The 26,394-nt window shown below is 47.0% G+C and overlaps 1 protein-coding gene across 1 annotated transcript; it reads right to left on the minus strand.

Moving 5' to 3' along the window:
- Positions 1 to 3,120: 3,120 nt before the first annotated feature.
- LOC144172825 (putative G-protein coupled receptor Mth-like 3) lies at positions 3,121 to 25,545 on the minus strand. Its single transcript, XM_077701452.1, has 4 exons — positions 24,538 to 25,545; positions 12,633 to 12,854; positions 11,769 to 11,942; positions 3,121 to 3,270 (listed from the first exon to the last, which is right to left on the minus strand). The coding sequence occupies exons 1-4, from the start codon at positions 25,462 to 25,464 to the stop codon at positions 3,121 to 3,123; spliced, it is 1,473 nt and encodes a 490-aa protein (XP_077557578.1). The 5' UTR covers positions 25,465 to 25,545.
- Positions 25,546 to 26,394: the final 849 nt, after the last annotated feature.

Below are 26,394 nucleotides of genomic sequence, written 5' to 3' on the forward strand. Positions count from 1 at the left end.
GTGGTCAGAATCCTCTGTAGCCGCCGCTGAGGGCGACGGCGTCTTACTCATAGCCTCACCGGCTTCTCCGAACGCATCACGGGATCCGTCGAGAGTGTTCTGTATATTGCTATCTTTCTGGGAAGTGCGCAATACGCTGATGGTTGTGGATCGTTAAAACTCGGGGTTATAGATAGGGGCTTTCAACGAGCTCCCAGCAGTTCGCATTCCGGGCTCGAATGAGAGCGTTGCTCTTCCCGTTCGACTGCCATGCTGTGAGCACGGCAGGGAGCTACCGCTTCTGTATCATCGCTGTTCTCTTCTCGCCATGCATTAAACAAGTCTTGTTCTCGGCTCTCAGCCGTTGGGAACAGAGGCAGCTCTACCGCTCGCCGTTCGTTCTCCACGCTACCATGTGGTGACGAAGGCAATTCTTGGACACCTTCCGCCAATGTAACTGCACAAACCAGGAATATTGAACTGTATTCATTCTTTAAGTGAACACAATCGGAAAGCAGTGGTTTCCTACAAATCGTCCACTCAATTCCCTTAAAAACTGGCAAAACGTAGCTTTAATTCATGTAACCTCTGTGAAAATGGCTGATACAGGTAAGCAATACTTACCTAAAGAGGTGGTAGAGAAGAGTTATTTTAAATCGAATGCTCAAAAATGTATATGCATCGTTTTCAACAGAACAGATTATTCGCCTAAACATGGGCGCAACATCCGGTTATGTTGCAATCGTAGCCGAAAGAGAACACAAGTTTTTAGATGTTGTGGCCGACGAAAAGGTAACGTTTATTGCCGCATAAAACACTTGAAAATGAAGTCTGGAAAATCACTGGGCGTGCTAAAAGTCATCTCACACCACAGATAGGGAGACGATAACGAGTGCCTGCTCTGTCTCCAACTGTTTAGATAACCGAGTGATAAAATTAAGTGCAGCAAAATAGTTTGAGCATGTTAAATCGGGCGCGGCACCTAGGGTTTCTGTTTGCTGCTCAAACGTACCCAACTGAACGCCTATATATCTGTTGCCACCAGCCGTGCTAAGGAACTCCAGCGTATATATGCACAAAGCAATGGAGTATGGTGTTGAGGAGACATCCACAATAAACGACCCTTGTAATCACATCATTACAAGCTACTTCACCTTAAACTAGTTTTTATTTCGTCCGTCACATTTGTGAATAGGGGTTTCTTGGAGTCTTATTCAACACAAGTAGCGAAACTCATTCTAGGGACCTGCATGCGGTTCCGTATACGCTTCCCACTGCTAGACACCCATCTTTCGTTAAAATGGCGAAAGAAATGTGCGAAAAAATCCATTTAAGGCAGTTTCAACTCTGCAATACAAACATAGAGGCACCATTTCTCACGCGCATGCCAAGAAGTTGTGCGCAGCGTTATTGCGCTGCACATAGCCATAATTTTCCAGGAAAAAAAGTTTTAACAAAAATACTAGTATGTGCAGGCCAAGGAACTTTAGTACCTTACAACACATAACACAAATGACAACAAAGTAATCTGGTATCCCCACCGGCTCTTTATTGTTGTAACATTACAGTATAGCAAACGGAATGAACACCATACCGCGACACCACTAATTATGGCGATATCTCGCATGTTCTGAAATCAGCGGTGATAGATAGCAGCGTACCTGAACACACCGACAGTTTCTGACTGTGCCCTCTCCTCTGGAATACCGCTGCACCGAGACTTCAAGGTACTGACACCAAGGGGGATACATAAATGCCTGCACCAACAATGGGTGGTTGCGTAAACTTACACAATATATTTTGCGCACGTTATACAAGCACACACTGGAAAACACGTCTGAGAAAAAAAAAACGTATTCAAGATTCAAGATTCAGGCTTCAATATTTTGTTTTTCCAGTTGAGTGGGCAGGGCAGAGAAAAAAGCAGCGTGCACAGCTTGGCGGGTTCCCAGCTCTTACAGTGCAAGGCGGCGCAAGGGCAAGTGAGAATACATGAATAGTTGCTGAATTGTGAATACAAAAGTGATACGAATGCATATCAAGCATAGATGTCAAATCAGTAGTTGTCTTTGTCCGTTCTGGGCCTAGAAGATGTCTGAGAAGTGACCATGTGCGTTTCGTACTTAAGTTTCCCTTCATCTTATCACTGATCACGCCCCATTGATCTCGCGCTAATTCGGCAGCGTGGTTTACTATGGACTCGGTTAACTCAGCTAGCTTCAGGCGCCGTTTGCGCTTGTGCTTGTTGTTGCGCCAGTGGTGTTGTACGCTCTCGAATGCTTTCCACATGTGCTGCACCCGGGATTCTACTTCATCCGAAGAAATTTCCGGGTCTAAGCGAGTGCTTACAAGTCGGGCATCGGAGATGATACTCTCTACCCAGTCCTGGCAGTTGTCTGCGCTAACTTCTTCCGAAGGGTTATTAGCACGGACGTTGCGGAATTTATTTCAATTAGCAAAATTGGCTTGTCTGCGTCGTGTCGGAACGGTGTCGCCAAGGAATGTATTTTTGAATAATTAAGTGATCGCTGCCCAGCGATGGATTGGTGCAGGTCCAACGGCAGCGCTTGATTTTGCGAGTGAGAGTGAGGTCTGGGGAGAGTCTTTTTGGACGCTATTGCCAATTCTGGTGGGGATAGACGAATGTGACTTAATTACAAGCCTGTGTGCTTGTATTTGTTCTCATAGCAGGCGACCCTTCTTTGTTCAGTGAGAGTGTCCTCGAGCAGCATGAGGGGCATTGAAGTCCTCTGCTATGATCAGCATGCGCTTCTGGGCTGCCTGTTTTGCGAGAGGAAATAAATGACCAAATTTGTGCCCAGTATATTTTGGGCTGTTCTATGCGTCAAGTATGTATGTCCTAAATGCATCTCGTTTTGGGGGAAATATGACAACAATGTCATGTGCGATATCAACGCTATGGAATTGAGATCTTTGACCTGGCACATTCCGTTGAACCAAGACCACCGTTTTTTGATTGGTTAATTCCGTTGAACCAAGACCGCCGGGAGTTTAACTGCAGTGCCTGTTTCCTGTAAGACAATAACTACACGGGGTAACTCCTTAGACTGAATGAGCATCTGCAGATTAGGCTCACCTGTTTTCCGAAGTTCAGTTCGGGTTTTGACGAGTGACCAGGTGTCAGGGCGAGAAGGAGTTGCCACCAGTTGTTGTTTTGGGTCCCGCCTCTTTGGCGTGGTGCGTGTAATGATCCTGAGGTTTGTCTTGTGATCGCGGGAATTCGGTGTCGTTTTGAGGCGTCCTGTTGATGTTGTGCCCTTCAGTCACGATCTGTGGGGTTGGAATCGTTTAGGGCAATCCGCAGCCCCCATGAGATGAGGACCCTCACAGACGATGCACCTGGGAGAACGGGGGTGGGCTTCAGCGGGCTTCACTGTGCCGCAGCTGGAGCCGCGGGGACGACCTTGAGCGTTCGAATTCGGGAACACGTCTGGTCTGTGTACGGCCTGCCAACATGTTGTGCAGGCCTCTGTCTTCCTCCGAAACGGCTTGCAGCGATAGGTAGTGGCCCTGCAGGAGACCCAATGGGGGACTTGCATGCCATCTAATAGAATTTGAACCATATTTTATGAGTTCAACCTTTTGGCGTCCAGTATTTTAAGATGCGAGTTGTAGTTGAAAATGCTGTTCATGATCTTATCCGGAGTATCGTCCTCGGGAATGTTGAAGATTACACCGACAACGGTGTTGGCTGGTTCCGTGACGTGAACTGCAATTTCATACTGCTGTCCACGGAGCGTGAAGGAGTTGATGTTGGCGTACATTTTCGCTCGCTCCCCTGATGGCGTGCTGATGATGACGTAGTTGGCGTTAATTCTTATCTGGTCATCTCCGTTATGGGATAATCCAGCTTGAGCATGGATGACGTCGGCTAGCGTTGCTTGTGCGACAGACGTTAGTGCTAGTCCGCTGCGTTGGCGTTGGATAATTTTGACGTCGCAGGCTGGCAGTGGGGAAGCAGGTGGCTGTCGCGTCGGAGGACGCCAGCGGCCTTGTTGTGAAGCACGCATTGAGCCTGGGGTATTCATCATTCTTGTGGAAGCTTGTTCCGCGGCATGCAAGATTTGTTGGCGGTGCCAGATGGTGGCCCAGCCAGGCTCCTCAAACTCAGCGGGGTCCATCTCTTCACCTTCGACGACATTTTCCCTGCTGTGGAATTGAGCGGTGTCGCTGCGCCGAAACCGGAAGAGTGGAACGGCTCCGCTGCGGCTCAGGCGAGCGAGGTGGAATCACGAGGCCGATGTAGGCCTAGCGCGGACGGCGGCATGGTCCAACTTTCAGATGGTTGTAACTGTCTGGTGGGCACTCCGATGTCCAAGATACAAGATCCCAAGAATCCCTGTGACACAGCGATCCTCGTGGTACCAATCGTGAGAGCGGGGGTGTCAATATACTAAAGAAACGAGGGGCTAAAGACGGGCCTGGTGTGAAGGGCATCCGCCGAGGACAGCTTCTAACTCAGGGGACCAATTGCAAAGCATGATTACCGCACTGGACAAGCAGAGTAGAGCCGTAGGCCCTAAAATTAATAGGCAGAAAACTAAAGCAACCTCGCGAGAGCACAGCGGTTTGAAATAGGTGGCGAGGCAGTTTAAGGGGTAAGCTAATATGTCTACTTAGGCCGCGTTTTGATCTCGGATCCCAACCATGAGGCAGAGATAATTAGAAGGATAAGATTGGGATGGAGTGCATTCGGCAAGCACTCTCCGATAATGAATGGCAGCCTACCATCATCCCTGAAAAAGAAAGTGTATGACAGCTGCGATCGAGGCGAAAAGCAAACACGCCCGTGTGTTTCAGATTTCGGCGTACGTTAAAGGTCCCCAATGGTGAAAATTAATCGGAAGCCCTCCGCTACGGCGCACCTCCTCGCATGTGAAGTGTTGGCGCACTAAACCCTAGAATCAATCAATCAATCAATCAATCAATCAATCAATCAATCAATCAATCAATCAATCAATCAATCAATCAATCAATCAATCAATCAATCAATCAATCAATCAATCAATCAATTTGTCACAGCTGCATCTTACCAGTACTCACCTACGGGGCAGAAACTTAGAGGCTCATCACAAGGGTTCAACTTAAATTCAGCACGACTCAGCTAACAATGGAAAGGAAGATGATAGGTGTAACGTTAATGGACAAGAAGAGCGCGGAGTTGATCTGGGAACAAGCGCGTGTTGCGGAAATATTGGTAGAAATTAAGAAGCAATGGGTGTGGTCAGGGCATATAATGCGAAGGCGAGATAACCATCGACCATTAAAGGTAACATAGTTGATCCCTCAAGAAGGCAAGCATGGCGGGGTGCGAGAGAAAGCTACAAGGCCAGATGAGATCAAGGAGTTTGCGGGAACAAATTGGCCGCAGTTAGCACAGGACCGGGATAATTGGAGATGTATGGGAGAGGCCTTTGCCCTGCAGTGAGCTAGATAGTCTGATGATGATGATGATGATGATGATGATGATGATGCCTTTGTTCCATTTGGTTTCAACCGCCTTGGTGTAGAGGTGTTCTTGTTTTGAATTACTTTGCCCGATGACAGCCTGTACGCTAATCTACCGCTTCCAAGTAATATAAGCTTGGTCAATCATAGAAGGAGAGGCGCTCCTTTTCATCTTCTCCTCAATACCTTTCGGGGACTTCTGTATCAGATAATAACGAGGTTGGCGTACCGTTTCTGAAGGTCCGCTACCTCCCTGCGGCCCGCTCAGCGCGACAAGAGAGACATCAGCATCAAAACTTATAGCTCAGCGTTAATCTTATCTCCCTCGACGGAGAATCATTCGCCTCACTGCTCGTGCCCTGTGCGTGTGTAAGCCAAAACTAGATCCAAAGTAAACATAAGAATTGATATTCTAGGCGCTCAAAATAGGCATGATGCCACTTTTATTGCCTTATTTTACCTTTTTTATATAAGTTAGTGGCTGGCACTATGTAATGGTCCTACATATAATTTAAAGAAGCCGCTTAACTTTCGAATAACCAAGGCAAGACTGTCTTACGCGGAACTGCATAGAAGTGGGCCTGCGCATCGGTAGACGCTTTTCGCTTACGTTCTAAACGTTGTTGAGGTGTGTGACATCTCTGCCTATACGGAAGCACTTTCGCAGTTCAGTCGCTCATGTTTCAACTATAAAGACACGGAGTGCGCTGTTGAGCGCTCGCCTCGCTGAGGGAAACCTTTTTGGAACTCGTCGAGTAGCGTAAGCGGTCGTCAGCGCACGCTCAGAGAGCCCGGTCAGCGAAGCGGGGGCTCCGGTAACGCTGCTTGCCCCGGAGCGCGCCACGCATGCACAATGGAGCTTGCGTTTGCTATCGGAACGAAGGAAACTTAAAAAATGCTCAGCTAAAACTTTTTAATGATAAAGACGCACACTTAAATATGACACGTCGCATACTGGGCAGGTAATGAGAAGCTCCCAGAGGAGAAGTTTCTTGTATCATCGTTACGCCGCGCGCAGTAGGCATTCCTTTGTAAAACTCCTGAGCGCCCACTTAGCGCCGGCAGGTCGTCGGAACACTAAAGCTAATCCAGAAATATCCGACACTATAAAACAACTTATATGGGTACCTGGCCAACAGGGAGTGGAGGCTAACGAGGCTGCGCACACAGCCGCCCGAGCGTCTCTCCCCAGAGTTCCTCGGACTTCCCATACTCTGACCGTACGCTCGTACCTTACCCGCTAACCACATTCTCTGATGTCACAACATACCTGCACCTAAATAGGCAGGCGTTCCCGGTGCCCGCCAAGGACCTGGATAGGACTGCGGAGCGCCATCTTCGCCGGCTGCAGACGGGCTCATGCATTCTACAGCCCCGCAATGCTCAAACACATCAACCCGTCTGGTTCGTGTAACTTCTGCGGTCAGTGGGCAGATACGATCATACAGTTTGGACCTGACAATATAATCCAAGGATAATAGCCAAAGTGAAGCCAACGAGGGAGGGCTTGATGGCGGCCGTGTCTGGCTGCTCGGACTTGGAGTCTCAGCGGGCTCTCGTCCAGCGGACACGGGCGGCGGCCTCGACCAATGGGATCCCGGACTGAGGAATACCACCCACGCTAGAGAGGCTTAACCGCCTTTCCCTCCATTTAACTCCGTTTTGTACAATAATAAAGTTTTTCCTCCTCAAGCTCCTCCTCCTCTAGGTTTTTCCGTTCATAATGCTCTCATAATAATTTGGTATCGTGACTATCGATCGCCTAGAGGTGCCCAGATGACGGCACCGTACGACGGCCAACAGGCCACAGCTGTAGCTTGAAATGCGAGCTAATCGTGGACAACTCACTTCCAAGAAACAATTGGCGCAGCAGTCACGCCAATCGCGGTATTCCTGGGTTAATTCTCTACGCTTGCAGATGTTGGGTTCGACCGAGTTTTCGTCGCACCAGTCATCACACTCCCTTTGGTTGAGACCAGCTGAGACACGTTCTTTATTTTCGCTAAAGATGCCGTTGCGGATGTCCATTTATCAGAAAGCATCGAAGCACGGAACGCATTTATTACTACACAGAAAACTACATTGCATACTACAGCCACCGTAATTTGTTCCATGCTCCAAACGAGCATGGATTAGGCTGCCAGAACCGCAGTTGCTCTGGCGGAGTTATAAATGCAGTGCGATGAGTGCGGCTGGCCGATTTGCGGTAATTCCCTGCTGCTCCTAATTCCGCAACATCCTTAGCAGTTATGAATTAGTTTATTATGTCGGCGTTGAAGGGAAGGTTCTAGAGCTGTCGTCGCACCATGCACGGACCATTACAGTTGCACGGCAATTGCCTCTCACCTAGTGATCGCCTCTCACCTATTGCTTCATTACCTATTTATAGTATATAAATGGCTGTAGGTTTCTTTCACGTGTTTGAATTGTGAGTGCAAAGTTTCCTTCGCAAGTACACCATATATTTGCGTTGTTTGTAAGCACTTTTCAGCGGAGCATAAAAAAGAACTTCCAATTGTTACCAATAGGGCAATTTTACCTTCACACGGAAGAGGCTTGTTGGTGTGAAGAGGTGATAAAATGTCTGGAATACAGCTGAATAGGCATCTGCTACGAAGCCAACGCGCTCAGATCTTGCTTCCTGTACTATTAACCACCATTCCTCTGCGTTCATTCTACATTCTGCATTCATCCTAAGCTTGTCATTCCAAATCTTCGCTGAAATGACAGGGGATGGAAGAATCGCTTGCGTCAGAGAAAATGATTTTCTTTTGAAAAGAATATACGCCGAATTTATATCTTAGAACTCACAAGGAGACTGGAAGTCTGGCAAAAAGGTATTCAATTCTTACGAGATTGAGTCGCAGTTTCTTGTGATTAAAAATACTTTTCGTGGTTGGGAAGTGTGGGGACGCCAAGGAGAACACGGAATATTTGCCATGACTACCTCATGGTAATTTATACCAGGAGCTGTGATAACCGATGACACAAAATGACTATTGAGAAAAACAAACCGAGTACTCATGCGCTAGTAATTACAAGTCTTGTTGGGGCTTATACAAATTGGTATAATGAAAGGCCATTAATAACTTTACGGAAAGAAGTGGACAAAATTGACGAGGTGGAAAGTATTCGGCGCGAATTAGTCCACCGTATGGTAGGCAAGTGAAGATCTGCAGCTACAAGAGCATATGTCGCACCTAAGGCAAATGAAACATTATTCAATTCAAATAGATGTTGCGGAGTGTTCGATCCAGGCGTTGTATAAAACAAGCCGATGGCGACAGATGAGCGGCTGCAAAGCGAGATTTTTCACCAGATTGCATGCATGTTTCACTACCGTTTTTAATGAAGTGCTTCTCAGGCTATTATGAACCAGAAAAACAAATGCAAGGCCGTTCGAATTTCGATCTTTGCGATTGACACTGAATGGGGGAGGAAAATACTCACTATTCCTTATGGTCCAATCCAACCACGATTCAATTTCCTAGACAACAGGTGGCTTGCTCATCTGTAAGAGGGATTCAAATTTGTTTGATATGCTTTTATGCTACGCCCAAATGAAACGTTCCGTAGCACTGAATTATGCGAATACGGCGTTTATACAGAGTTTAGTTCGCCCAGGCGTAGCTAAATGTGACATTCTTTCTAAAAAAAGTTACATATTATGTTATCACTCAATGACGAAGTTTGGCACCGTTTTTGTGTTCCTGTCTTCAATAAAGGGCGAACTAGGGTACCTTATGAGTTCCATGTATTTCGTATGCACTGAATTCATACCGGCAACCACTGAACGTTTCTGTCGGCTTTATAGGAGCAAAAACGGTGTCAAATTTTGAGAGGGTACGCACTGTTTTGTTACCTTGTGTTTTTCAACTATCCCCATTTTTATGGCGGCCTTGTGTTAGGACAGCTACGAACTCTGTATTCCCGCGATTCCGCGTATACGAAACGTTACAGCATAGCGGCAACAAATGGTTATGGATATAAAGTTGTTTAGTCTGTACTTAGGATATTTTTTGGGTGGTTTAGTCTTCGTTGGCGGCACTTCAGCTGTGGCAGCGAATGTGTTAGTTGTAAAATCAAATAAATGTCTTGTTGTTCATTGAAAGCTTGTGGCAACTTAGTTTCAAATCCCTGATATGTGACCGCAAGAAATGATACAATTGTTTTTACAGCAAAGCTGTATACCTGTGCCGCCAAAGGTTTCATCCCCATGGCCAAAAACAATCTCCGTGGGCAAAAACGCCAAGGCACCAAGACCTCAAACGCTGACCTCATGGGTCAGGCTAATGAGGCATGCAGCACAGAGCTGTGAAGTCGCTTAAGGAAACAGGAAAATAAGCATCTAAACTGCAATATTGGTGATATGGCCCCTGTGAACGATGTCCCCTTTCCCACCATGTGTTACAGGTAAAGATTATGTTTGCAGATTATCTTTGAAGGCTAGGCAGGACTAGTGTCACTATATGGAGCAGTTCTTGCCCAAGGCGCTGAGCGCAGGGTTCAGTCTAGGTAGGATTCAGCATTTGCTGCCAGAGAAGCCTAGCGGGATCAGTAGATCAGTTATTAGAGTGCCGCCACTTAGGCACGCAAGTCAGTAGCGGCTGCCGTTTTGTAGTTCATCAGTGTTGCGAGATTGCCGCATCTACGGTCTCGGCGTTAGCTTTGACAGGGTCGCTCGTTAGAACACTATCTAAGATGCAGCAAAACTGCATCTTTGGTCAGTCTTCTGCTGCTGAAATTCCGTTACACGTGTTTTGATTCTCATTCGGAACGACTCCGTCGCGAGCAACCGCATGAAGAGAGACAGAGAGAGAGATGAGATAGAGGAAACGTTTATTTGCAATGAAATAGCAGGGAGGACAAGCTAAGCCTACAAGCGTTGCCCGAGAAAAACGCAGAAACAACAAAATTGCGGTGCCCATGAATCGTCACAATGTAAAAAAAATGTCACGTAATGCGAACTGACAAATGATCATGGCGGCGGCACTGAACAACAGGAGAAAAGAGTGGCGATACTCTCTACTCCTATCTAGGGCCTAGCTGAGCGCAAGGGACAAGCCCGCCGAGACGGCGGGAAACATTTCATACCCTCCTTCATCACCATTTGTGGTTGTTTACAACAAGTTTGCTGGGCATCATCTTTTGCAGGGCAGGAGGGCGACCAATTTTTTATAAGTCTGAAGTGTGGGAGTTGTTTTCGGTGATACGGAAATACTTTCTTTTAGCTTTGCCCCAGCAGCGAGTAGGCGTTGTTTATTTTTCAACAAGAGTAGTTTCAGTATTATTTTCTGTTATTTTGTCGACGTGTACTTCTCGAGACGAGTAGCCCTTTCAACGCGTGTGGGGGGAATGTGACCACTTAGTTTCTCGGAGCAAAAAGATACTTGTCTTCTGATTCGGACCACGCCTCTTGGTGCTCGTCTGCAATGCTGTCAAAGATTGCATTCTTTCTACGTACTTATTGTCAAGGTTGTCCTGGACGTCGGCAATGTCGCACGTGTCGACGCCAGTTTTTCGTCGTTGGTGATCGTCTTCTGGTGGGAATGCAGACGTCAGGCTACCTTTGAATGCTTTATTTGCACCGTTATTTCAGGTGTTTTCTTTTCAAAGGTCTGGCGAATGTAATAGATTTTATCAAGAAGTTAAGATTGTTTCTGCTGTATCACAGGAATATTCATTATCACCTCAAACATTTGCTTTTTCTACTCAGGAGTGAGAGGCCCTGGGCTTACCTCAATATCAATGGCGAGTAGCAACACTGCCAGGACAAGACTAGCATATTCAAAGCACTTTTGACTCATGGGTAATGCACAACAAAGTAGCCTGTACAAAGGCGTGGTGGAATCCTTCGGCGGGCAAACTTGTTGCCTTCCACACTAGAGTGAGTCATAAGCCGCAATAATTCAGCCTTACTTTGTGGAGACGTTTTGTCTCTCTATACCGAAAGCATCCAGTGGGTGACCTAGCACGACTGGAAGTTAGTGTGCGCCTCTGTGAGTCTGTCACCATCTAGGCGATTCCCAGTAGGGTGAAGGTCAGGGAAGATGATGTCGGAGGCGTTTAAGCGTCAGAGTACAAAATGATCCTTCAAACATGTCCTGCTGCATCAAGAATTTGTTAATTACTGCGAGCACTTCAGTAACAAAAAAAATTCAATTTCTTCCTGCATATATCTCTATGTTCGACAAATTTTGGGGTAATCTGCTGGGAACACGCTTTTAGAACTGTTACGCTGCAAGAGATTTCGAAGCTGTTACGTCACAGAACGTTCACGCAGCAACTAAAATACATGGACATCGAATTTGCAATCCCACAGTGCCCGAGGATCGTGAAGGTGCTTGCATTGGTATTTCTGTCCCGGTCGCGACAGATGCCAGGGCCGTCGAAGAGGTGGAAAGTACCGAAGTCAGCGTGGTTGCCGTCGGAGGGGACGGACTGTGCGTACCATGTTGCCGAGCACCACTGCTGCCGCAGACCCGCTCATACATCTGCACGAAACCACATGGCACACGCTGACCACAGTCTTGGCTTTAGACGATGTTTGCTAGATGCCGCCAACTCGCGCATTAGGACGTTGTTGTTTGAAAGATTTGGAAACAGAATCGGAGATTACGATGTTATAGGGGTTTGAGGTGCCTTATCATTTGTAGAATAAAGTGAATTGGCTGGCTGTCTTCTTGGGCTGAACCGAATGCACCGATGCAAATGCCGCGTAACTGCCGCTCCCCTCTCACGGTCATACACCAGAACTGCTTGTCGTGCGTGTTGATTCATCCTTTAAGGGTCATGGAGCATGTTACAGTTACAGTTGCCGCGTTTGACCTCTTTGGACAACATGGGTTGGGGCAGCATGAGTTTGTGTAGGCCCACGTTGACACCGTTTATAGAGCAATTTATTTTCAATTTCTTTAGGGGTATTTGAGGAAACACTAGCGTGTTTAAAGCAACGCTGGCTATGAGGACCGTAGAAACGAAGGATTGCCATATTTGTGAATATTTTCTTGATGCTGCCCAGTTTGGCAAGCGGTACCACAGGTTCTATGCAATGACATGTATGAGATTGAACACAGTTCAAATAGAGCACGGTTATGTATTTTATCACGCATCTGAGTTCCTATGCAGACCAACCCGCACACATAATAGCCGTCATCGATAGAGACATGGATTCTGAAACTTGCCATGCGGAATATTCTCCTCTTGCAGGTGAAGGCGAGAAATATGGAGGCCCCTTGCAGTCCGCCCAGCACAATGAAGGGGTACCAGAGGAAGCGCAGCCCCGACAATGCTGCGGCGAAGCCAAATGCCCACGTCAAGCCGAGGAGAGCGGCCAGCTTCGCGTACAGCACCAACCGGCTTTTTTCTTGGTTTGTTGTGTTCGCCGCTCGTCGAGCAAGTTTACCCTGCAAGAGTCAGAAACATTTTTCTTGAAGCATAGTGTCGTATATTTAAACTTAAAAAGGGGAACTCCGACTTTCTTGCATTTAAAGGTCGTGAAACCATAAATCCTTGAGAAAGACCGTACAACCGAATGAGGCGGAAAAGTCATCCCTGCCACATTGCGAACAAAGCCGTTTGTCTTTTCAAGTAAAGTTACACGTAACGCATTTCGGTGGGCAGTGCAACTGATGAATGCCTCATCACCCTAGCTGCACATGCTGTACAATTAGTGCAGATGATAATGCGCTGCCCGTGAAGTGTATGCTGACGTTTCTGTATGCCCTGCTCAAACTAAGATTCTGTTATAAAGTGAGCCCTGCATATGTGAGTTGCGTGACATATGAAGCGTGAAGGGGAAAGGTTTAGTTGCATCTTAGGCTTACAGAACACACAAAACCTTTGGAGCTGCTGGCAAAGACAGTTCGGAAAGTCCACATGTTTGTGCGACTTCAGAAATTTCACGCAGCCTTCTATCGATCGTCCTAGCATCAGGCAACGTATTAGCGGCGTTGTTCTGCAAATACAGCAAGGCAATAGGTTGGAACATGATCCCGCTAGAAGTGCATATCCTTTCTTTTGCGATAAAAGCGGTAAATCACATCTGGAGTGTCGTCTGGCATCTGTAGGAGCTATGGCTCTTTTCGCAGAAAGGTGTGCCTGCACACCTTCGCCTGTTCACCCAGGCAGCTCAACGAAGGCTGCTTAGTGTTTGTGGCTTCCTCAACCCTATGATAAGTTTGTGTGACCAGGACGGATTTCCGGTGGAAGCACGTAACGACGTAAGTGCGTACAGTCATTAACAACTGAAACGCGAAACCGAAAATTTTAACCAGAACACGCACAATTTGTGTGTTCCAGTTGAAATTTTTTTTGTGATTTTTTTGGTGCAAGTGAAATTTGCGCGTGGCTTTCTTCCAGTAACAAACATTGAACATGCCTTTTGCGAAATCTACCACTAGCGAACCATTATTTGATCTCCGCTATTCATATTCGTTGATATTTCCTGTTCCGTTTTATATTTTTGTGTTCCGATTTCATTTGTCCATAACTGTACATGCGTGCTAACCGGGGAATTTGAATAAAAAAGAGCATGCATTACTTGATGTTCTAATAAAACTCTCCCTGTAAGCAACGTGTATTATGAGGAGCGTAACCAAGATTTAAAAACAATTGTCTGCGGCTTGGCTCAGCCAACCATGGATATGCGAAGCGAAAGCTTGGCTTAGCCTGGTCAAGTCTGGGTTTCACTTCGTTAACATTTGATTTAGCTGTAATCACTATACTATTCGCCCAAAGCCTGCTTTTGTCTACGGTTGTGGATCCGCCGAAAAGAAACAGGCAGTTCAATGACCTTGTCGCTCCGGGCACGTTGGTTGTCATGTTTTGAACGAGTTTAACGGCTCGTCCTCCTCTGGAGATCAGCGGTACTGGAGTTATAGTGACTTGCTCATTACCTTCCTTCCTTTGTTCTTGATTGCACATCCAAGAGGGCTTTCGCCGCGAGCACTGCTGACAGACTATTTTTCTGTTGTGTTGACTGGCAAGATGGCCTTGTGTCACGCAGTGAAAGCAGCGTCCCTCTCGAGGAAGACGCGTCTTCTCCAATAAGCTGTCTTGCGTGGATAGATAAAAATATAGATTTCATCATTCCAGACGTAGCACTGTGCAAAAATGCTACAAACTACTTTTGGGGACCTGCATACTGCTGATTGGAAATCGTATCCCGGAACTCGTAGTTTGACGTAGTCGATGTCTTTGCTGCCCAGAATTCCATCCGTGCCCCACCCCCAAGGGTCTTAACATGCTCGAAGGTCTTCTGCTACACGTAAAATGGTTCCAAAGAATCATCATTCTTGATGGCTGCATGGCCCTCTTTGACCAGTTATGGTATCTAAGAACCAGATCTGGAGGTAGCGCCTGGAGCAGAACGTTTTGAGGTATGGAGCAGTATTACTTGGGCTCGTCCCTAGAGCTTTTGTACTTACGCAGTGAGCTTAAGCGGGGTCATAAAAGTTTAGCAATCGCTCTACATTGTATGATGAAGCAACTGGTTTCGAATCAATGAGGGCTTGAATATGATCCCGCATAAGTAGCGCCTTAGCTATGAACCTTTGCTTCAGTAGTGCTGTCGCGTCCTTGTAACAGTGCTCTATTGGAGCCACTCCGTGATCGGAGCCTGGCCTGATATTACTGAAGCGGCTTTACCCGTTTGGGTAAATATTAGAATTTATCCGCTAGTCATGTCCATCGTAGTCTCATGTTCATAATCAGGTTCATGTGTATCGTAGTCTCAAACTAGTTACAGAATTGGAGACCGTTTTTTCGGTCTCCTTAGAATTTAGCTAACTCGAGGACTGGTAGCTTCGTTCGCGTTGGTACGGTTCGGATAGGCGTTGGGCTTGTCTGATTAAGTAGAATAGAAGGCTTACCGTTCGTAAGGTCTCGGGACCTAAAGCGAAGCTCCACTGTAACGTCGAAAACTCGGTCGTTCAAAGTTGCCTTGTTCGATGTTTCTGTTGGGGCTAGATTGTCTAAGGTGTCCCAATAAATTTCTTTGTCTAGTTTCTGGATAAATCGTGAAAGAAATCGATCAGCTCGAGAGATATAGACATGTCCCTTTCTGTGGTGAGATTTCTATTCCGACGGCCCTCTTCGATGCTCCGAACGATGCCTTCGAGCTTCTTTTGCGGTGGACTTCGCCGCCTTTGCAATTCCTTTTAATAAAGCCAATCGTTGGTCTCAAGAATGTGCTCCGCTGGACCAAGAGTCATCACAATCAGGTAGCGGTCCTGCTGCTGGTCGTCTCCAACGACAATTTCCTGGTTTCGGCGCCCAGATGTGGAAGTGCAGGCACGAAGGACAATGACCGTTATGCAGAGATGGGTGACTGTGGAGATCTCTATCTTGTAAAGGCAACTATAAGTAAAAGGTTAAGGCAGCACGATCCTCCACGTGATGAGCAGCACCGATGATGGTGATGTCTTCAGGGCATTAGCGATGATGAAACAAATTTTCTACGGAGGAAGTTGCTTCGATATAAGGGGTGGTAGATAAAGGAAGCAAGGACGAGTTAAATGATGTAGAAGACACTGCCGTATGTATGTTGTAGTATGAAAAGGTAAGATATGGGCGGGTGTCTCGTATGCTATCACCTATGCGGGTAGGGGAGGAAGTGTAAGTGTAGGTGGTGAGTTGTAGTTACTGCGTGAGTTCTCAGGGAAGCCGGCCTTTAAAACAGGTTCTTGGTTAGCCCCAAGAAAGGCGGGCGGCGTTGATGTCACCGCATATTACTTTTGGGTCCTTTCAGGCAAACGGTAAAGTTTGTTCGAAGAGGGGCAAAGCTTCGTATGTGATTTTTTAGGAGGACGCTGCATATTTTATGAATGTTTCTATTGGTCTATAATGGTTTTGGGGTCGGATGATTGTAAGGAGGTGCGGAATGGGTGAGGTGTGGGTATGAGGGGTTGCTATGAGGTGGCGGTGGGTGAAGATGCTGACAAGTGCATGCAACGTGGATTGACGGGCAGTATAATGAGGAGTTGAGGGGAGTATTTACTTCTTGCACGGCAATAAGGAGGGGCGGGAGGTGAGCAATGGTAGATGGGCTTGCAAATTTATGAGCTTGTGTTAGAAGCCGCGCCGGTCGCACTGCCATATGACATGCGGTTCCTAATAGTTCTGAGTCATGGTTCGTACTGTCTGCCAAGACAAGCTTTCTGGTATGAGAGGCAGCGGTGTATTTGTGAGGGGAATAAATTGTCAGTCCCGTTAAAGGAGGTTATTGTGTAAGTCTTTTACTCTCCATTTTATAGCGGCAATTCCATCCTTTGTTTGCTTGAATGTTCTGAACGCCTTTTCAATTTCGGTGGGGATGGACTGAGAAGGACAACGGTTTGGGCTTGTTGGTTCATAGCCACAGAGAAACCAAGCGCAGTAAAAAATGGAGGATGACGCATGGACAGGACAAGCACTGAATTGTCCGACTGTCCGGCAGGACAATGAACTGGATTTCTGTAGCTGGTGGGGTCGGAGTAGCCGGTGTCAGGGCTTTAAGTATAAGAGGTGGCTCCGCTTTTGGTGCATCTAGTTGGGAGGTTGGTGTGGTGGCTTGGGCTTTCAGGAGGGCATGTTCTTGAGCAAGCCGCTCATTCTCATGCTTAGTATCGAGCAGTACGGTAAGGAGCTCCTTTATTTCCTAAAAGAAGCCATGCAGACAAAATACAAGTTGTCTTTATTCGAAACCTTTGGTATTTTGTACTGCGCCTCGCCCATGTCCCGCAGCAAAGAATGCTTTATCGCTGAAAAATTGATCAATTTAAGTGAAACTTTTAATTGTCCCACATGTCGTGCGTTTCGTGACGTCTGCGATGTCGTAAAAAGGAACGGTTTTCAAGCGAACGTTAGTGTGCTTTTAGACTCTGCAGCGGACTTCGGAGCATTGTTTACCGTCAGTCCCCTTAGATGGCACTAACATACCGCGCCGGACCGCAGTCCGCCTTTGCTTATTTTTACTGTATTTCACCTCGCTGGGTTTCGTTGCGGTAGAAAGTAATTGTTTCGGTATAGACGGGGTATGCTCGACGATTAGTGTCACGTAAGACAATGTCGCTCACGCCAACTGGCTTGTGTTGCGTGAGACAACCCCAGCGCACCGGACTGCTGTAGAGGTATAGTGCGCGCAGAACCAAAGGAGGCGCTCTAATACTATTGTGTTCACGTGTACTTTCACTATTACGCTTTTTACTCCGCTATTATTACTGCTATACAATGAATATGCATTACATTTAAGCGAAAACAACTTGTTCTGCAAGCTTAAAAGTCCTGCCAATCTTACGTTTGCTTTTGCCGGCCTCAGCCAATGGCAGTGCTGTGCATATCAAGTAACATGTTTTAGTGCGGGCGATGAGCTTGTGAGTCGCATAGCCGTTTCCTTTTGTCCTGATTAAATATACTTATTTGAACAAATTATTCCCTGTTTTCCTAATGACATAGCTTATTTGAACAAAGTTTGCATTATAAGTGGATTCAGTATATTCAAACGTGGCAATTTTTTGAATGAACGAACTTGTCTTGTTTGCATGGCATATTCAGGCATGTTTTTCATTAGAATATGTAAAAAGTAAGTGCGCATGAGTATTTAGAAGAAAGCATTTTGTGTGCTGTGGACAACAGGCCGGCGGCATTAACCTGGCCATGGACGGTTTGACTGTAAGTGGCCAGTCACTTAGTTGGCTAAAGGGCGTCTTGGGGAGTGGTCTGTTTGTGAGCATGGGCAGCCTGTATGACGGTGTCGACGATGTCGCGTCCACGAAAAAGTGTAGGACGATCATACCGATTCCTGGTGTCTGAAAACGCTTCTGGCAGCCCGCCACTTAGGTGAGGAGGGTGCGCCTCACTGAACACATTTGGGGTCACACGGCAGTTGGGTTAGAGCATTGCGTAGTCTACGGGTGTGGCACTGGGCTTTAAGAGAGGGGTTGGGGTGCACACCACAACAGTGACCAGATTTCCAACAGGCATAACTCGCCTTGGTTTCTTGCTTGAATGGGTAGCACCAGATGATGCTAGAGAGGGAGTGTAGGCGGAAAGGCACTCGGTCTCCACCGAAGTGGACTTGCTCAATGCTGGTGTTAGGCACTCGCTTGTCTTCAAAGATGTTGTATGGGCTGTTGTACGATTTGAGGGTGGTCGTGACGGTTGTGTCGTCGTGAGTGGAAGGCACTTGGAGTAACGCGCCAACGATCGTAGAGCTTGGAAAGAGGATGTGGTTGGCCAGCGGGTACATGACGCACATCAACTCAAGTTGTGTCGTTTCAAGGTGATGTTGGGCGGGGATCTTCGACGGACTGCTGATGTCACAAATTTTGAGCCGTGATGTATTCTCACTTGGTTTTGTTTATTGGAAGGCACTCTGCTGAGAAGGAAGATAGCATCAGCTAGAACGGCACGCTTTAGCTGGACAGGTTGAGGCTCCCCTATGGGCGTAGGATGGCTTTGATGTCATTTTCCTGTAATGAGCCATGTCGTGGTATGGTCGGTTTGCAATGTTTGCGATTTTTTCGTCATTTGAGGACGGTGGGGTTGGCAGATGGTTGGTCCTGAGAAGTACTTGCTGTGGCTTGGCGGCGTATGTCACGCAAGCCGGGTGGTAGAAGCGTGGCAGCCTCGATGTTCTCGCCTTCGACTGCATATTCCATTGCGACGGTATAAGTTTAGATGTTGGCTGGCTGTTCATGCTTTTTCGGTGGTAGCGAGCTCGACGCCATGTTTGAATTTCCCTCTAGGACGGCGACTACGTTGGTGGGGCTGGTGAGAGACTTTGAGGTGGGGTTCGGCCGCGCCGCAGACGCGGTGGCGGTTAGAGTTACGGCCGCTTGGGGCGAGGGCATCGTGGCTGCGCCGGCGGGGGCCGTCATTTTGCTAGACCTCGCCATCACGCTTAGCTCCGGGCTGGCTTACCAAGAACTTCGCAGGACAATAAAATAATTTACATGTAGAATTCGGACATGTGAATGATGTGAAAGTAGTTCTCCCGTTAAAATGCAGCTGCTGGTGGAGTCGGTCGGAAGCTTGGAGTGAATGGGGGCTTCCGGATGCCATTTGATATCTCTCGGGCGCACAGGCGAGTGATCACCGAATGCAGCTAGGGGGCCTCGACACTTACTCAAGCCACAGGGATGGAGGATAGATGCTTAGGGTCACTTGAGCAAAAAGAGTGCTGCACAGACGACACACCTGACATCCAAACAGCGAAGAAGGGTGGCGTGTTGCGCACCAGAATTTATTGCCTTGTTGTGCGGTCTGTGTTACCACCCTGACTCCTGTTTTCTCCCTAATTCCACCATCTCACAATAACGAACTGTGATCGCCTAGAAGCCATTAATCGAAATGTCCTGCGGTCGGGTACTAGTCTACCTTGAATGGCCCCGGTGCCAACTTTGCAGGCTAACGACCAAATAAACACTATCGATAAGCGGCAAACCAACGCCCTTCTGACCGCACCTATAAGCTCTCGAAGATTGGGACAGCTGCTCGGCTAGACCAATACATTGGCCATGTTTTATAAGATACAACATTGAAAGATTGAGACCTTACTAAATAGTAGCGCGTACAGCTGACAAAGAACAAACCGATTGGTCATCTTCATTGCCCCGGCACTTGCAATGCCACGGTCGATGTCTCTGGTCTTCACTGTACAGACGATGTCGCAATCATCGGATATCTAGATGCCAGCGCACAAATAGCATGGTACTCACCCAGCTTATCTGCCCCCGCTTAGCAAAGGTTGACCAAACCTTCATCCTAAACAGCGCTTGACAACACGACGACGAGGAAGAGGGGACAAAAGACGTCGTTTTGTGTCCACTCTGCCTTGTTGTCGTGTTGTCCAGCGCTGTTTACGATGGACGGATACCAAGTAGCCCAGCTGTCGATTGTGTTAACCGAACTTTTACATATGCGGCGAATTCGCTGCCACCCGTGTACCTTAAGGAAATACCCACAATAGATACTGCGCTAGTGTCAATTCTACTATTTGTCCAGGTGGGGCCATGCTCCCTGCTAATCATCCGAGCGAATTCTACGCAAGCCATCCATGCCATTCGTCGCGAGGCACAATCCACATCGTTCGCAGAGGTCATCCACCACTTTGAAAGAAGCACGATACAGCCCATACGCATCCAATGAGTGTTCCGTTCTGCTGTGCCTGCATTTTGGAGGCAGACGTACCTAGTCGTCCATCTACCGTTATGCGACCACTGCCACCTTTCCTTGAAGTCGCTTGCAGACACGTGAATCTAAAAGAGAAAAATCTCCGACGGACCACACAAGCATTCATAGCTCCATGTGGTTCAAACCCCGCTGGTAAATTAGCTCGCCAACATATGGTTGCGCTGCGGAGACTACGTGTTCGGATGGTCCTTATGACAACCGTGACTGCCTCGTTGTCATCAGAGGACCGCGGACTATACGGCTCCGCTATAAAGATTGTGAAAGTGCAGCTCCAGCCGTGGACCTGTCCGCGACTGTATCAAGTTCGCCTGGGGCACCTTCGTGCAACCCGACTCTACCCTGGCTGCCCTCCTGATCTACAAGGCAGCGGGCATGGACTGCTTCACCGAGAACTCCTGAACTGTATATACGAAACTCATCCCTCGTGTTCCTGTGAAGGTGTCGTCTATTATGCCACAGGGCAACCTTTTAAATTTAGCAAAGAGCGCGAGCAAATACCATGCATGTGTTCACTCTCAAACGTGACCCCAGACCGAAATGGAGCGGAACGCAAAGACAATGCAACCACGCGCCCTATACCACTCCATGATTTTCTGCCGGACCCGCTACCTTGCGTGAGCTCGGTACACGCAACGCGCGTATGAAGCCGCCACGTGACTGACACGCGTCACAAACCACAGCACCTCATCGACGCTACCTCGCCCCGTGCATTACCACCGTGCTTTTCTGAACAATTGGTTGAATCTGGTTGATTGATTTATTTTATTCGCCCATTTTTTGTTTGTATGTTCAATATTATTACTTTATTTATTTATTTATTTATTTATTTATTTATTTGCTGTGGGGTTTAACGCACTGGAGCTACACTTGGGCTATAAGGCACGCCGTACTGGGGTTCCGGATGAATTTCGACCACCCGTACTGGGGATCTTGAACGTGCGCCGAAAACTGTACACACGGGCGTTTTTTCGCTTTTCGCGCCGTTTGAAAAGCAGCCACTGCGGCCGACCCCATTGTAACATAAGTACAAAGAAAACCAGCCACATACGCCGGGTTTTTTTGGAACAAAGGAAAATGAGCCTGTTGGAGCATACAGTACCCTTTGTCAGTCTCAGATGGTTGCATCTGAGACTGCCAAAGTATACCGTATCTTCTAACGGGTTCACGCCCCTATTCGGATCGGTCGTACGCGCTCGTGCTACGTGCTGTGGGATGGTTGTCGGAACCGTGGTGTGTGGTTGGCAGCCTGCCCGCATTCACCACATAGGTTACCATATATCAACATTTTAAGGAAGGTAAGCTTTTGCAAATCAGATATCATTGAGAATTTGACAACCAAGAACCCCCGTTAGTTTAAAAAACGGAGAAAGATCTCCATAACACGTAAGACTTGAAAGTAGCGAAGCTCTATGTAACCTTCCCGACTATCACGACAGTTTAAGTCGACGATTGCAGCCGATTCTCTTCTTCGCGGCCGCAACGCCCTTTACTCCATCATTGTGGCTGTAAGTGCGACCTTCCTTCATTTTTTGGAAGTGATAATCATTGGACATCACCTTGGAAGCGCGTTAGCCATGACATGTCTTTCTCGTTCCGAGCAAGTCTTGCCGCGATTACGGTGAACGCCGAATTTTTTTAGCATAACTTGCCAATCTCCCGAAGTGGCTATGCTTCGCTTGAAATACGTGCGCCAATGACGCTGGGCGGTCGTCGCGAGGCATGCACAGAAAAGCGCTAGGCATTTTCTTGCTTTCGTTAACTGCCGTGAGGTCTCCGCGAACCCCGCGCTCGCAAGCGCGCGCTCGGCAATTTCTTGGTAATTTTAAAAGTGGACCCGAAGAATTCCGATTTGCGAAAGAGCTTCACTCTTTAAAAAAGCCACATAGCAATTTTTACGGCCATCTCATTTTGAGTTTTGAAATAGCTCGATGACAGAGAATTTAGAAAAGTATCTTAGGACACGAGTCACAGTTCACAGGTGCACTGTAAGTAGATGAACATCAGATAAGGAACGAATAACACCTTCTAGGATTTGGCTCTTACCATTTGCCGTCAGTTTTATTGCTGTTGGCATTTTTGCTCTCTCTATTCGGGTTTTTGAGGTGTAGATCTAGATTTTATTTTGTGTGTCGGTATCTGTGACTTCGCCCTTTTCCGCCTGACCATTTTCGAGCAAAGATGCATGAATTGGACATTCAAAAAGAAGAATATAACAAAGCTGAAATAAAAAGGAATGCATCAAAGTGGAAGGTTCGGGCGGGTTTTGTGGCTTTAATATCGGCGAGAAAATAAAGGAAATTGTAAGGTAGGGAGTAGAAGTAGTCTAGAAGTGAGAGAAAAGGGGGGCAGGGTACCAATACAAAATTGTCCGAATCTACAAAGTTAATAAACCCATGTCCAACACATTGCTCCGGCCTCCCTCATAATTTTTGTGGCTAGTTTTGTAAAGTCCTACTGCCACAGGGGTACATTCGATATTTTCAAAGAATAAAAACTTAGCCGGCGAGCTGAACGTATGCATACGACTAAAATATCAGTAAACCATGTTGAAGCAAACAGATTGGTTTTTTTATAGAAGTAGTTACGCAACCTTGGTTATAAAAAAGTTCCTTGCGCTCGTACTTAATGACAAGGTTGAGCGATTGCGTGGCTGGAGCGCATGATGTTTAAAATTAACGCAAAGCATTGATCTGTTAGGCGAAGTCGAAGAGTTTGCGTTCTTAATATAATTAAGTGGGAACCAAATACAAAGCGACCAAGAAACAGAACAAAGCATAAAAGCTGTTAGTGTCTTTTACGGTAAAACCGAACCACTTTGTTAGAAGCATTACCGTTTGACAGTTTCTAACTTCGACCTCAAAGGGCCAGAATAGCAAAATGAAAGTTTGTTCTATTCAAACGAAATTGTGGTATTCACTGAGAAATAAACAATTTAAGCAAAAATTTCTATTCTGCAGGGGCATCCTATGGTTCGTGACGTGAGCAAAAAGTTTTTGGGCGAGTACTCTCCACAAACGTTAGTATGCTGGCTGAAGCTTCTACCATCTGCAATAAGCGCCTTTAGTTACCTTTGTTATCGTCAGCCCTCCTAAATGGTGAAAGATACCGCTCAAGAATCGCCGATAGCATTCGGTTTGCTTCTCACCAGACTTGTAACTGCCGTATTTTTGTTACGGTGAAGAGTATTCGCTCCGTAAAACCTTCTGCGTGACTCCACAAACAGTGTAAGTTAAGTGGCAGTGTCGCCTCCGCCAGTTGGCCCCTGCCGCATCAGACAAGCCGAATGCACCCGACTGTTGTTTTAGGAAGAGTCAGCCGGCACACTGCTTCACGCATGTGACTATGTTCACGTGTTTGTTCGTTTGTTAACTTACGTTGTTTACCAGACCATTCCTACTGATATAAAAAGAATGCGCACTAAAGCTATGCGAAATTAGGTCGCTCTGCAAGCTTTCACGGTTACGTTTTGCTGGGTATTGTCAGCCTCGGCCGATCACAAAATGCGCTACAGAATACGTTATCAGTTCCATTCGGAAAAGTAGCGGGGTAGTCACAGCCTGGTTTTGCTGGTTTTCCTTGTTATATCGCTTATTGGAGTGAACCTTACGTTAAAAGTTGTGTAAATGTTTTTCTAACACGATAATCTTTTGACAGATTCAAACTTTAATTTTGTCTCCATGGCCTCTGAGGATTTTCTGCTCAAAATGTATCCACAATTAATGCATGAACATCTTTGATACAAGCGTAAAAGAACAATGCGCATGACAGAAGGGAACCCTAGTGCAAAAAAAAAAGGAGTCGGGCACGGAAACGTATGCCCAGGAGTTGACTTCGCAGCTTTGAATTCTAGCACCATGTCTTAAGCAGGTGCGAGATGAATGTAACAAAACCAGCAAAGATAACTTCAAGGGTTACCTGCTTTGTAGCTTGATGAATGCTGGCAGCAGTCAGGCAAAACAGGACGACGTTGGCTAAGAGCAGGAGGAGAACGGGTGCTCCGAAGAAGGCAAGCAGGCTGAAGGGGCGATTGATCCAACAATGTGGCCTGCCATATGAAGGACTAAATGGTGACGAGGGCCGTAGATCTTGCAGTATCAACGCAGCCGCCACAAGTGCAACTGGGACCATCCACGCGTACGCAGAATAAAGCAGGAAGGCACCTTGTGCCCGGGATTTACCAATCCCTCTTTTTTGAAAGGTTCCTCGCAGATCTATAGCCATCACGTTCATCCAGAAGAAAGCTGCCAGGTGGGAGGCGTGAGACACAACCGCACATGCAGTGCACAACGCCATGCCCGCTCTCAGGAATAGTCCGCTTCCCAAGAACGTCCCTTGAGCCACGAGGAGTGACACGGCTAGGCAAAGTACAATCCTCGAATGGCCGTTTCGAAGTTGTGGGAGGAGAGCATACGTGATTATGTGTAGCGTCAAACACAGCGCAGAAATGAACAGTGTCACGTTAGACAAGACTTCCTCGAATCCGATTGGTTCTATCGCTGTCGCTCCACTCTTCGTGGACATGCATACTACTATGTCGGGACCGTCTCGATGCCACCGATCCGGATTTAATTGCTCCGAAGTCGAGGTAATTATGAGGGACAAATCCTCTCGAAAAGTAATCTCGTCACGGCTAAAGCGAGTCCAAAGGCAGTCGTCGCGCTGCACGCACACGTCAGCGGGGCAACTAGTTTGAACACAGGTTTTGGAGAGGGGGTCGTAGATCTTGTCCCGGCCACATGTATTGTTGACATGCTGTTGCGGCAATGCATGCCAGTTGCTGAAGTCCAGGACGACTGCGTACGATACGCCCGCGAAGTTTGAGGGCGGTGTTGCTTTTCCCATGAACTGGCTTTCGGCCCCACAGCGCGAAAGATAGGGAGACCTGCTGTTGCATATAGCACAGTGCAGGCTTCGGTAAAGGTTCCATGCCACTGTGTCCCTCATAATGCTTGTGTAGCTGCGGCACTTCCCCAAAACATTAGTGTTTGTCTTCTCTTCAGGGCATGTCCTGACAGTGCTCCACGGTTTGCAAAATCCAAAGTCCAATTTGTTCGCTAAATTTTCTTTCAATTCTTTGATGGCTATTTCACAGTATGTCGAGTTACTGTGTGCTCCCCAGTGGACGATCAGCTTCTTGTAGACGGGATTATATCTGATTTCACGAGCCTTGCCGTTTTTCAGTGCCTGCAAAGAACAACCCAGGCAAACCTGGTTCCATTACCACGGTCAACTGCACAGTGCACTGCATAGCATTCCAATCACACTGCCTTTCCTCAGGCTACGTTTTATTACTTAAGTTAGAAGACACTTATATACATCAATTTCTCATTTCTGCTTGAATTATAAACGCTTTGTTTCATTTACAGATAAATTCCATGGGCTATGTATGGAAAGCTTTCTTCAGGAGAGCCAACTATTTATTTCTTATTGGTTCAGTGAACTAAGGAATTTTTGTTCCATTATTGCAAGGATATCAGCGATGATGCATAAGCATCAACGCTTTGCCCTGCGTTTGCTGGCTCCCTCAAAGGGTGGCTTTTTGTATTAGGTCGAAAAGTTAATATTTTATTCTACAATCATTGTCATTTGCAAAAACTTACTTAGGTACTTCCACAAACATTTCTTCTCCGCACCGCCAATGCCTTGACTAAAACAGGCAATGTGGGCCTATTGTGAAGTTCGTCGTCCTGTTTTTCGGTGTTTCTAATTATTCCAGGTAAAATGAAAACGTCGCCGAGCGATTCCTACTGCACCCAACAGCAAATAACACGC

This window comes from Haemaphysalis longicornis, unplaced genomic scaffold (genome assembly GCF_048455015.1).
Source record: "Haemaphysalis longicornis isolate Haplotype H1 unplaced genomic scaffold, Haemaphysalis longicornis Haplotype H1 scaffold_26, whole genome shotgun sequence".
Lineage (NCBI taxonomy): Eukaryota > Metazoa > Arthropoda > Arachnida > Ixodida > Ixodidae > Haemaphysalis > Haemaphysalis longicornis.

What these genes read in the sequence shown, in the direction of transcription:
- LOC144172825 (XM_077701452.1), bottom strand. Translation starts at nt 25,464, where the DNA reads ATGGGAAAAGCAACACCGCCCTCAAACTTCGCGGGCGTATCGTACGCA. An exon ending in AGAGGAGAATATTCCGCATG is followed by an intron (nt 11,943 to 12,632) that starts GCAAGTTTCAGA and finishes GGTTTCGTGCAG; the next exon opens with ATGTATGAGCGGGTCTGCGG. An exon ending in CTTCACGATCCTCGGGCACT is followed by an intron (nt 3,271 to 11,768) that starts GTGGGATTGCAA and finishes CCAACCCCACAG; the next exon opens with ATCGTGACTGAAGGGCACAA.